Source organism: Rhinoraja longicauda, chromosome 14 (genome assembly GCF_053455715.1).
Source record: "Rhinoraja longicauda isolate Sanriku21f chromosome 14, sRhiLon1.1, whole genome shotgun sequence".
NCBI classification, from domain to species: domain Eukaryota; kingdom Metazoa; phylum Chordata; class Chondrichthyes; order Rajiformes; family Arhynchobatidae; genus Rhinoraja; species Rhinoraja longicauda.
In genome coordinates this window covers 27452543-27465216 of record NC_135966.1, presented here as the reverse complement: position 1 = coordinate 27465216, position 12674 = coordinate 27452543, and the positions used below count along the sequence as shown (strand labels likewise).

Here is a 12674-nt window from a genome sequence, read left to right as displayed (position 1 = left end):
TTCACTGACTAGTTTCACTGTAGCTGATTGTATGCCTCGTCACCTTCCCCTCAGCTAACAATGAACCATTTCCAAACCACCGTCTGCTTTGAGTATAAGAAAATAACTGCAGATGCTGGTACAAATCGATTTATTCACAAAATGTTGGAGTAACTCAGCAGGTCAGGAAGCATCTCGGGAGAGAAGGAATGGGTGACGTTTCGGGTCGAGACCCTTCTTCAGTCTGAAGAAGGGTCTCGACCCGAAACGTCACCCATTCCTTCTCTCCCGAGACGCTGCCTGACCTGCTGAGTTACTCCAGCATTTTATGAATAAACCGTCTGCTTTGATCCGTCGTTTTCACACCTCACCCCTCCATATCTCTATACTCCCTTTCCCCTGCCCCTCCGTCTGAAGGGTCTGGACCAGAAACGTTACCCGTGCCTTTCCTCCACAGATGCTGCCTCCAGCATTTCTGCAACCGAGACAGTCTCAGCGCTCCCGCACAAACTTTCGGAGGCACAGATTCCACCGTAAAGGTAAGGCAGTGATATTACCGCCTAAGCACTGTGACAAGTAATATTCTATTTTCGTTGTAGTTGTGGGTCCTGGTGAAGGGACTGGAACTGCAATTCCCGGCATGCGGCCGGTAGACAGACGGACGGACGGACGGACGGACAGACGGACAGACAGACGGCTTCCTGCGTCGACTGGCTGAATGAGCGGAAGCGAAGGGAGGGTTTCCGTCGAGCGGTTTGTGCGCAATCACTGGGAGGGAGGATTGGGGGGTGAAGGAGCAGGTGAGTTGTGGTGAGCGGTTGCTGTGGGCTCAGGGCGGACGGACGGCGCTTCAGGCCTCTTTGGGTGGGGGTATGGATGTCACCTACGGCTGGACGCGGTGATGACAGGCGGCCCCCGCATGTCAAGCGCTGTCAGTCTCGGTGTTTTCCCTTCACAACCGTCCCGGCAGCTCTGAAGCCGGGTCTCCATCTGAAACGTCACCCATTCCTTCTCTCCAGAGATGCTGCCTGTCCCGCTGAGTTACTCCAGCATTTTGTATCTATCTTCGGCAGCTCATAAACCCTCCCTGGCTTGAACGTGACCTCGACTCCCCTTCCCCTCTCCCCTCCCCTCCCCTCCCCTCCCCTCCCTCCCTCTCCCCCTCCTACCCCCCTCCCTCCTCCTCCCCTCCCCCCCTCCCTCCCTCCCTCCCCCCTCCCCTCCCCCCCTCCCCCCTCCCCTCCCCCCTCCCTCTCCCCCCTCCCCTCCCCCCCTCCCTCTCCCCCCTCCCCTCCCCCCCTCCCTCTCCCCCCTCCCCTCCCCCCCTCCCTCTCCCCCTTCCCTCTCCCCCTCCCTCTCCCACCCTCCCCCTCTCCCCCCCTCCCTCTCCCCCCCCTCCCCCTCCCCCCCCTCCCCCTCTCCCCCCCCCCCCCTCCCCCTCTCCCCCCTCCCTCTCCCCCTCCCTCTCCCTCTCCCCCCTCCCTCTCCCCCCCTCCCTCTCTCCCCCCCTCCCTCTCCCCCCCCCTCCCTCTCCCCCCCTCCCTCTCCCCCCCCCTCCCTCTCCCCCCCTCCCTCTCCCCCCCCTCCCTCTCCCCCCCCCCTCTCCCCCCCCCTCCCTCTCCCCCCCCCTCCCTCTCCCCCCCCCTCCCTCTCCCCCCCCCTCCCTCTCCCCCCCCCTCCCTCTCCCCCCCCCTCCCTCCCCCCCCTCCCTCTCCCCCCCTCCCTCTCCCCCCCCTCCCTCTCCCCCCCCCCTCCCTCTCCCCCCCCCTCCCTCTCCCCCCCCTCCCTCTCCCCCCCCCTCCCTCTCCCCCCCCTCCCTCTCCCCCCCCCTCCCTCTCCCCCCCCCTCCCTCTCCCCCCCCCTCCCTCTCCCCCCCCCCTCCCTCTCCCCCCCCCTCCCTCTCCCCCCCCCTCCCTCTCCCTCTCCCCCCCCCTCCCTCTCCCTCTCCCCCCCCCTCCCTCTCCCTCTCCCCCCCTCCCTCTCCCCCCCCTCCCTCTCCCTCCCCCTCCCTCTCCCTCTCCCCCCCCCTCCCTCTCCCCCCCCCTCCCTCTCCCCCCCTCCCTCTCCCCCCCTCCCTCTCCCCCCCCTCCCTCTCCCCCCCCTCCCTCTCCCCCCCCTCCCTCTCCCCCCCCTCCCTCTCCCTCTCCCCCCTCTCCCTCTCCCCCCCCTCCCTCTCCCCCCCTCCCTCTCCCCCCCCTCTCCCCCCCTCCCTCTCCCCCCCCTCCCTCTCCCCCCCCTCCCTCTCCCCCCCCTCCCTCTCCCCCCCCTCCCTCTCCCCCCCCTCCCTCTCCCCCCCTCCCTCTCCCCCCCTCCCTCTCCCCCCCTCCCTCTCCCCCCCTCCCTCTCCCCCCCCTCCCTCTCCCCCCCTCCCTCTCCCCCCCCCTCCCTCTCCCCCCCCCTCCCTCTCCCCCCCCCTCCCTCTCCCCCCCCTCCCTCTCCCCCCCCTCCCTCTCCCCCCCCTCCCTCTCTCCCTCTCCCCCCCTCCCTCTCCCCCCCCTCCCTCTCCCCCCCCTCCCTCTCCCCCCCCTCCCTCTCCCCTCCCCTTCTCCCTCCTCCCCCCCCTTCTCCCTCCTCCCCCCCCTTCTCCTCCTCCTCCTCCCCTCCTTCCCCCCCTCCTCCCCTCCTTCCCCCCCTCCTCCTCCCCTCCTTCCCTCCCCCTCCTCCCCTCCCCTCCTCCTCTCCCTCCCCCTCCTCCTCTCCCTCCCCCTCCTCCTCTCCCTCCCCCTCCTCCTCTCCCTCATCCTCCTCCTCTCCCTCCTCCTTCCCCCGAACCTACAGCCACAGTTCCAGAATCTTCTATTTTTATCTCGCAGTCTTGGTTGGATTATGTCTCCACTTCTCCCAGCAGGGTCGTACGTCTCCTTTAACATTTATAACTGACAGTAACAAAAGTCTCGCTTCTTCCTGGATGCGGGTCCAAGCACTGACTGTGATTTGGATTAGGCCTCGGAACAAACACCAGTTTACTAGGCGAGGCACGAAATACAGTGAAATGAACCACTTTTGTAACCTCTGTACAGTGACGATCTAGCAAGTGCGTGATCGATTTTTGTTTACGTTGATCGATTTTTGTTTACGTTACCGTATTATTGTTTGGGACTATTAGTTTCTGGCAGCAAATTTAATGCCCAGCAGAAGCAAAATGTTGTGGATGCTGGAAATCTGAAACGATAAAGGGAAGTGAAACTACTTGGCAGGTGAAACAGCATCTGGAGTGAGAATCTGTGGAGTGTTTCAGTATTGTACAATCATAAAATAGAAAGATAAATGGAATTTACTCAAATACATACTTTTCAGTAATAGTTTTTGCATCTCTTATCGGCTTCATAAAAACACTTTACAATTTAAAGTGTTGTCAGGGTTTCAGTGCATTTAATACATCTTCCTAAGTTGTGCTACCAATAATGCAATATTGATTGGATCTGTTTAATTTCATTTGGGAGATAGGTTTTAGCTATTACTTTTTAAAATAATACTTTGAAATGATGCCATCACAAACCTGGACTAGCAGATGATAACTTAGTTTAGTGCCCAATATAAAACATGACCTTTCAAATAGCTCTTGATCTAAAGCTTTATGCACCCCTGCAAAACTAACTTTTACAAAAATGATTTGTGTATTTCAACAATTATAAGAGACAGTGTGAGTGAACAGCAAGAAAGATTCGCTTGCTGTTGAAATGTTTTTTGCTTGTTGAAAAACAATATTGTGACCAGTTTCAAGAATGTTTCTTTTTATTGAGTGTGGTTACATTTTCAATTATTCTATCTTTCAGGTTCAGAGCTACATTGAATATATTATTAAGAAATATAATTGGTTATTGTGACCTTCCTTTTCCTTTCTGATTTAAGAAATTTGACTTGCAAATGGATAGAGAATCAGAAGAGAGAAAGATTCTTGAAAAATTGGGGACTTGTTTAAACATTTCAGTTGATGAGACAGAGAAGCAGGATGTGTTTGCTGACCAATTAAGTTGTGAAACCACTTCGTGCAGGCTATCCACGGTGGATAGTGATGTTTCAGGAGCCGATGGTAATGTTGAGAAGCCACAATTAGATAATAGTGCTGATGATCAAGAGTTAGCAGAAGAACATTTCTTTGAATGCAAAGAATCACTTGAGACTGATGGATTTGCAGACGTGGAAGAAGATGTGACAAATGGGGATCAAGAGAATGATTCTGAAATAAAGGAAACCAAGAAGCTTGAATTTGATGAAGAATATTTACGAGAATTGGAAAAAGATCTGCCTGAAGAAGAGAAAAAGGTAGGCAATGTGACTTTGCTTTATCTCATGGCAAGATTTGTTTTGGATTTGAATTTGTTTTTTAAAGCCTGTGATTGTCTTCTGCATTTTTTGCATTGAAGTACTGAATCAAAATCTAACACGCAGCTTTCGTTTCTGGGTACCAAATAGACCAATTAACCTAAAAACCCGCATGTCTTTGGAGTGTGGGAGGACATCAGACATCAAATCTCCATAGGGAGGAAAATTTGTTTGATCTTTGCTGTTTATTCTCAGGGCATTAAACAGTAATTTAGACAAGAACTTATTTGAACAAAATTATTTGTCCCAACAGTTTTGTCGTACCTGTAACCTTTGACATGATCTTGTCCATTCTTCCATAAATCCATTCCAGTATGTCTTGGTGCTTTTGACTAATAATAATATATACATATTTCAGCCTACTTTTATATTAAAATTTGCCATTACCTACTGAGTAACCATTATCATGTCACTGACCAGAGCATCATTCAAATGTTATGGTATTTATTAGTAATCTACATGCACTCTGAAATCCATGTGCAGCACCCATAAAGCAAAGGGAATGAAGTGTAAATTTTAGTTATTATATATTATTGGTAGAAGACAAAGACTAATCAAGTAGGCTTTGCAGTATTTTTTTGAGTTTGCATGAGGAAGGTTCTGGAAATTGGAATGCTGAAGCCACGTTTCATGATTTGACATTTTATATTTGGGGTAATCACATGCATTGATCTGTCAGACGTCTGTCTTACCAATTTACACAAAGTCTGTTAAAGTTTGTCAACAATCAACTGCCAGTCTGAATTTGTTGAGTCTTACAATAACTTGTGAAATGCTTTTTTTATAGTTTGACAACATTTCTGTTTTGCAGCGAAGAGAAATTGAGAGTTTGACGCTAAAAGAAGTTGGCAATGGGCAATTTAAAAAAGCAGGTAGGTGTTTCAAAATTTAATTCAAGTCTGGTGGCATTAGACAAATATTAAAGGATCATTATTCTTCTTCGGCATGATAACTTCGAAAAACAGGATGCTGCAGATGCTGGTTTACAAAAGAGATACAAAGTGCTGGAATAGCAGGCCGGGCAGCATCTCGAAGAAACGTGGATAGAGGAGGGGTTCGTGTTGGAACCCCTTCCATGTACATTCCTTCCTCTAGCTTCACAATTTGCAACTCTTCGATCCTTTTGTCTTTTCTGTCTTTTCATCTCTGGCCTTTATTTTGGCCAATCAAAAATATATATTTTCTGTAATCACCCAATACTTGCCAGGGTTATTCTTCCTCTCGTCTAGCTTTATTTTCTTACCCTCCCCCACCCTCGCTGCCCCACTGCAACCAGACTGAAGAAGGGTCCCGTCCCAAAGTGTCCCCACCCATGCTCGCCACAGATGAGCTGACCTGCTGAGTTACTCCAGCACTCTGGGTTTTTATGGTAACTTGAAATAGTTTTTAACTTAATCATCTATGCATTAGCCAATCCTACGTTGCTGGTCTTGCCTTTTGTTGGTAGTAGCTATTCTGTTCTGAAATGTTAGCCATGTGCATGTAAAAACAGAAAATGCAGTAAATATCGAGTTGGTCCAGTAACATGTGGAGGGTGAAATAGAATTAATATTTGAGGTTGATTGCTTTTCATCTAAATTGGGAAAAGAATGAAACCAAGCATGTTTTGATGTGCAGAGAATGTTATAGGGAAAGCCTCCTAAAGAATGGTCCCGACCTGAGACATAGTCTGTCCATTCCCTCAACATTCCACTCGCACTGTATTTTGCTGAAGTACAGAGAGACCTTGCTGTTGTTGTGCATGAATCTCTAAAAGTATTGGGGAAGTTCAGTAAGTAGACAGATAGGAAAATAATATATTGGCCTTTGTTACATGCAGGTGAGGGTTTAAAAATGGGGAAATATTGTTACAATTGTAAATTAGGCTACGTGTGGAGAACTGTGCAGTTTTGGTCCTCTTACTTAAGAAAGGATGTACTAGCTTTGGAGATGGTCCAAAAGTAATTTGTGGAATTGGCTACAAAAGAAGTTGTGCCTTGTTCTTTGAAGTTCAGAAGAATGGGCGGTATTGTTATACAAGCTCATAAAAGGCCAGGCAGGATAAATGATCAGACGTTTACACTAGTGACAGAGTCTCGAATGAGGAGAGAAGGGAACAGTCATTTAAACCGGAGATGCATATGAATTACTTTGCACAGAATATGGTGAATCTCGGGAATTCTCTAGCCTGGAGGTTTGTGAAAGGGTTAGTTAGGTGTTTAGAGAGGAGACAAATGAATGTTTGAAAGAATTGGGTTGGCACAGAGTAAGATTTAAAACCCAGGGCAGATCAACTATGACTTTAAATTTTTGTGTAGGATAGGGTGGGGATGCCAAGTTTCTGCATTTGTTTTGTGTTCTTATTAATTCTTTGTAGAGGAGGCCACACTGAATGCAATAAACGACAGGTCCACCACCAATTTCCCGGCACCCCTGGTTCCAGAGCCGTGCCAAATTATCTTTTTTTTCTGGACAAACAGATGTCATGTAATAATGATACAATATACCTCTGACCTACTAATTATGCTGGCTGTACATAGTCTGTACGTTCTTCCTGTGACCACATGGGTTTTCTCTGGGTATTCCAGTTTCCTCCCTCACTCCAAAGACACGTAGGTTTATAGATTAATTGGCTTTGGTAAATTTAAATTGTCCCAAGTGTGTAGGATAGCGCTAGTGTATTGGGTGATTGCTGGTTGGCATGGTCTCGGTGGGCTGAAGGGCCTGTTTCTGTGCTGTATCTCGAGCCAAGAGGATGCAAGAGAGCCAGAGAAAGTCAGGAAATGATCAACGTGATGCAAGACTGCAAAACATCACTTTTTTTTCCCTACATATTAATTCAGCAGAAAGATTAGTCGCACCTAATCTTTGATCTGTTTTCATTTACTTAGAGTATCCAGAGGCTGAAAGCTCATACACAGAAGCTCTTGGGATTTGCCCAGCCTGCAACCAGAAGGATAGATCTATTCTCTATTCCAATAGAGCTGCTGCTAGAATTAAACTGGTAAGCATTTCTCTCTTGTGGCTTCATGTCTTCAAATGGATTTGTAGATGAATGGGTCAGCGTAGATTAACTGTCTCTTGTGAAGAATTTATCTGATGGTAACAGGTTGAATGATTGAATAAATTGCTTTGACAACCAAAAACAATGAGCAAATAAATGATTAGACAAGATTTGAAAATATACTGTTTGGCATGGTCATTTACATTGTCATTCCAGTTCTTCTTCAAGCAAGACTGTAGATGCTGGAATCTTGAGCAAAATACAAACTGCTGGAGGTCTCAAAAGATCATGCAGCATTTGCAGGGGGGAATGAACAGACAATGTATTGGAACCCCCCCCCCCCCCCCTTCAGACTGATGGAGTGGAAAGGAGAGAGCTGGTAGAAATGGGAAAGGGTGAGGGAGAGCTAGGTGTTGATGTGGATCGGTTAATGAGGGGTTGATTGGCAGATGGGTCAGGTGAGGGAGAGAAGGGTGGAGAAGGAAATTAAAGCTGTGGCAAGTGAACCATAGAATATAGAAAAGTGCAGCACAGGTATAGCCCCTTCAGACCAAATGTCTATGACACACTTGATGCTAAGACCAACTGCTATCTGCCTGCACATAATCCATATCACTGCATCTCAATATGCCTATCCAAAAGTCTCTTAAATGCCACTATCAAATCTGCTTCAATCACAACTTGATTCAGGCTCGTGCTCTTAAAGTTTTATTCCCCAAAATGTTGCATTTGATATACTTAGCTCACGGACGCCATAGAATTGCCGAGAACATAGGTAGCTTGTTTCCAAATGTCGATCGCCTAGTTTCCAATGTTAAGAAAATCTTCCTCAAAGCATCGTCACGTGTGCAGTTGTTCAAGGAAATGGCACCCGAGATTCCGCTACCTCCTCAGCCCATTTTGACTAAGTGGGGTACATGGCTCTCTGCTGTACTCTACTATGCTGCAAATTTTGAAAAGATAAAATAAATCGTCAACTGTTTTGAAGAAGAAGAATCTGCTGCAGTCAGGATCGGCAGTGAAATCATGCAGAAAAAGTCCCTCCACAGCAATCTTTCATTTATTGTTTCCAATTTTGCAAACTTCCCACAAGCTATCCCTTCCCTTGAGAAATGTGGCGAAACATTAGTGAATAACTTGCAAGTTTTCAACAAACAGGCATGTGAATTTTCCGCGCATTTCCGCGTTTTTTAAATCCATTTTCCGCGTTTTTTGAAAGTTTCCCGCGTTTTTCACTTTGCCAAATAAACAGAGAAATCAAATCGATAAAAAGAAAGAAAAAAATATATGTACAGACTTGTGATGAACACTAGGGTTCCGCTAGAGGTCGCTAGGGGTTCCGCGAGAAATCCCCCGCGCCGTGGAAGTCTCCCCGAAAATGTGGCACCTAGGCTGGGCAAGGCAACCAATCTCGACCTCATCGGGAGTTCCATGGCCGATTGGTGGGTTGAATTTGCAACCTGTGGCCGGGACTCTGGAACTTCAGCCCAGCTGGTGCCAGCAAATCTATCCCCATAGCCGACTTCCTTGGCCTGCTGGATAAACCAGCAAAGCTCTGGAACCAAGAGTGCCAGAAAATTAGTGGTGGAACTGTGATGAGTAAATATTAAATTTAAGTGCAAGATTATATAACTAAATTAAATAGGACGGGGTTAAATTATAAAACACTGCAGAAAAGCCACTTACCACCATTTTGGGCTGATTATCAATTAATATGCGAATTTACTTAAATGTTATTAGTGTACTGTGACATATTCACATTATTTTGTAATGTCTGTTTTTACTTTGAAATACACTAAAAGAGGCTTGAAACTGGAATTTTGTGTGAAGTTTTCCAATTTTTTGACCCCCGTTGTACACCTCGCGCAAGCGCTCGACTCTTTTCCTCTTTTTTACCTCACTCACATGCCTGAACAAATATTCGTAAAGTTCCTGGCAATGTAGGTAAAGACACAAGGAAAATGTGAGAGAATGATTTTAGGTAACAAAGAACTTGAAGAAATACAAAACATAGCTAAAGTTCTCAAAGGTAGTTGTAATGCACAAGATATCGACATGAATATAAGAGTCTGTAACTTGTTTTGGGTATGCACTGGTGACCTCAGCTGGGGTAGAAAGAAGTTTTTCACAACTGAAGCATATTCTGTCTGACAGACAGCATAGTTTAACACCAGATATTTTGAAAAAAATGCTCGTAATTATGTGCAACCAGGCAACTTTGGTCATTTAATGTAGTATACCGTTATATTATTTTAACCATATTTTGGTGGTGGAAATACATGCTTTTTTATGCCTTTTTTTGTCAATAAATGCCTTTTTCGTGCCTTTTTTGTAATTTTATTATGCCTATTTGCCTGCCTATTTCAGAGATTTTTAGCACCTAAACATCCTGGCTCTAGTTATGACAGTCAATCTTATTCAATTGGAAATACTTAATATCCTCCTTGGGTGTAAATTCGTTCTATCTGAGATTCTAATACCATTAGCATACAAATGAAAATGCATCAGTGATTGTTTTGTCTGGAATATAAACATTTGCATTATTTAGGTTATATCGGATAAATTGGAACAAACCTGATAATGTATCATGTGATTCCCTTTTTAGCTCTGAGTAAAATAAGACTTGAAGGAATAAATTTAAGTTACCTGGAATGTTTTATTTTTGGAAGGCAATATATTTACTTATGAAAGACCGATGAGCTCTGAGTGCATTTTGAGGGTTACTACAAAGCAAGTAGAGGAATTATTCTTTTGTCAAACATTGGGTGCTGCAATCTCATTTTGAAATTTCTGAGTTTGTACATTTTTACTTAGAATTTTATCAACTTATATGTGTCAAATCTGTTCAAAAATGGCAAACCATGTTGCCAAATTGTCGATCCTGTGCTGGATGTTGAATAATTATGTTGTAAAAACTGATTAAAATATTATTTGGCATTTTGTTTTCCTGCTCAGGGTAATACGGAAGATGCCATATCTGATTGTACCAAAGGTAAGTTTTATCTTTAGTACCCAACAAAATATTAGAGAAATTAGCTTATGTATCTGAAATACACATCCTATGTTTAATTGTGGACAGTTTCATATTGTAATATAGTACTCATTTCTGAGAAACTGGATATTTTGAATTGTGGTTTACACTGTCATGGAACTTTTTTCAATTTGCAGCTATTGAATTAAATCCCAGTTTTATTCGCGCTATACTGAGGAGGGCAGAGGTGTATGAGAAAACTGAAAAACTTGATGAAGCTCTGCAGGATTATAAAACCATTGTAGAGAAAGATCCATCAATAGTTCAAGCCAGAGAAGCCTGCATGGTAAGTATGATGTAACTGAATTCATATTGTGGCAGAAAATGAAATGACCAACTGCTGTCAATTGATCCAATTTGCATGATATTTAAGGATAACCTACCAAATGTGACTTGAGTGCCTTATTTCAAATTTGATTTCCACTTTGACTTCACGTCATTTGGTGTTTAAAGTTATATCAATATATTAGAATGTCTGTCTTCATGCCTTGTATGGTAAGGAAATGAGGAACTTCTCCCTGAGGATCATGAATTTTTGAAATTATCAACCATAGGTTGAATCATTTAATTTATTAAGGGGCAAAGGCTATCCTGACAGTAGCAGTCCAGAATGGGTTGTTTCTACTCTCATTGCAAGGCATTTTTTGTCCAATGACTGCATTTCCATGAGTTCTCATCAGCTTTTTATATAGTAATACTTCTAACAATGAGTTTTGCGCAAAAGCTGTTGTTACAGTCTTTGGCAGCTGAGTGGCGCTACATTTGCCTCGAATGCTTTATATCGAATGACTAATTTTGTCCTTTTGTAATTGAAATTCCCACTAGCCAAAATAAAGATTTTTCCAATACCTTGATTTAAATTTGCTAATTTAAACAGTCTGTGGGCCTCACATAGGGCTCCTTAGCCATCAGATCGACTTTTAAAAATGATTTTAAAAATGTAAATGATTAAAAAATATGTAGACCATATTAAACTGGAAATGGGTTTGAAATAAAGATTAAAATACATCTCCTGTGCTCATCAAGAGCATTCATATGGAATGATGTAAAGGCAATGGCTGGAAGGGAAGTGCATTTGTTCCTCTGCTCAGGATATCTGTGCTCACCAACAGAAGAGATCAGAAAAATGGGCAGAGAAGTTAGTCAGATCAGTTAATTCTCAGCACCCAGCTGGTAGCTCACTATGGAACCTCCAACTAAAGAAAGGTACACTGGGGCTCAATGCTTTTCCTCACGATGGTCTCAATTTTTTGAAAAGGAAAACTGAATGTTTGAAACAAATTGTCTTAGCTGTTTTATTAACAGTTTGAAGAGATAAATGTCAGTAGTGACAAGGCACAATTTTGTTCTGTCATGATCTTGTTAACGCGTACTGCATTTTTAAAGTTAATTCTGTTTTTTGTGAAACGATGATGCTTTGCTATTGAATTGTAAATAATATCAAATATATCACTAAGATATACAAGCATATTATTTTAGTCATCCTGAGGAAATTGGATAAAAGAGATGGTGGGAGAGGTGAGTGAAATGGAGAAATTGGACCATAGGCACTTTTAGTGCAAACTGTGATTTTCCAAAGTGGAAACTTGCAGTATATTTGGAAAGTTAAGAGTGCATTAAGTGTTGGAGAGTTGCAATAAGGAGTGTGAGTGTAAGTTCCTAGAGGGAGTCATTGGTAATTGGTTGCATGGATGGGAAAAAAGGCACTAAAGGTCACATTTTCTTTCACAGTCATACCCTAATGTAGCTTAAAAGAACGAACAGTTAATATTTAGTGTTCTTCACAATCTCAGCATATTGCAAATACTTTGCATCCTATAGTAAGCATAACTACAGGGAAATCTGAAAGTGAACGCATTCTCTTGTGAGCAGCAATATAATATTAGCTAGATAATCTATTTTAAGATATTAATTATCATATCATATCATATATATACAGCCGGAAACAGGCCTTTTCGGCCCTCCAAGTCCGTGCCGCCCAGCGATCCCCGTACATTAACACTATCCTACACCCACTAGGGACAATTTTTACATTTACCCAGCCAATTAACCTACATTTGAGGGCTGAATAGAGCATGTTCTGTTCCTCTTTTTAAATCGTACTGTTGAAACATTTGCTCAGCATAAGGATGAATGAGACCTTGGTTTGATGTCTCATTCAGAATGTGGTATTTCTGTCAGTGTAACTCTCCAGTACTCCACCCAAACTCTCAGCCCAGATTTTTCTGTTCAAGCCCCTGGCATGAGACCTTTTGAGATAAGGATTGATGTCAATTGAGCTACAGCTGACTGTTTTGGCCATAAATAGCTTTAATTTGTAACTATTGATGGCTCCCTTTACTGCTTTATTTAAAA

At 44.5% G+C, this 12674-nt stretch overlaps 1 protein-coding gene across 4 annotated transcripts in view; it reads left to right on the top strand.

The window, feature by feature from the left end:
* Positions 1–389: 389 nt before the first annotated feature.
* ttc1 (tetratricopeptide repeat domain 1) overlaps positions 390–12674 on the top strand; it is a 31892-nt gene continuing 19607 nt past the window's right edge. The window contains exons 1-6 of one of the 4 annotated variants that reach the window (XM_078411134.1): positions 390–518; positions 3832–4245; positions 5117–5177; positions 7176–7288; positions 10244–10280; positions 10457–10605. In XM_078411134.1, the coding sequence (XP_078267260.1) occupies positions 3847–4245; positions 5117–5177; positions 7176–7288; positions 10244–10280; positions 10457–10605 (759 nt within the window). In that variant the 5' untranslated portion in view covers positions 390–518; positions 3832–3846. Of the gene's footprint in view, positions 519–681; positions 780–2850; positions 3014–3755; positions 4246–5116; positions 5178–7175; positions 7289–10243; positions 10281–10456; positions 10606–12674 lie in introns of those variants that run through there. The other 3 variants (XM_078411133.1, XM_078411131.1, XM_078411135.1) reach the window with 3 other exon arrangements.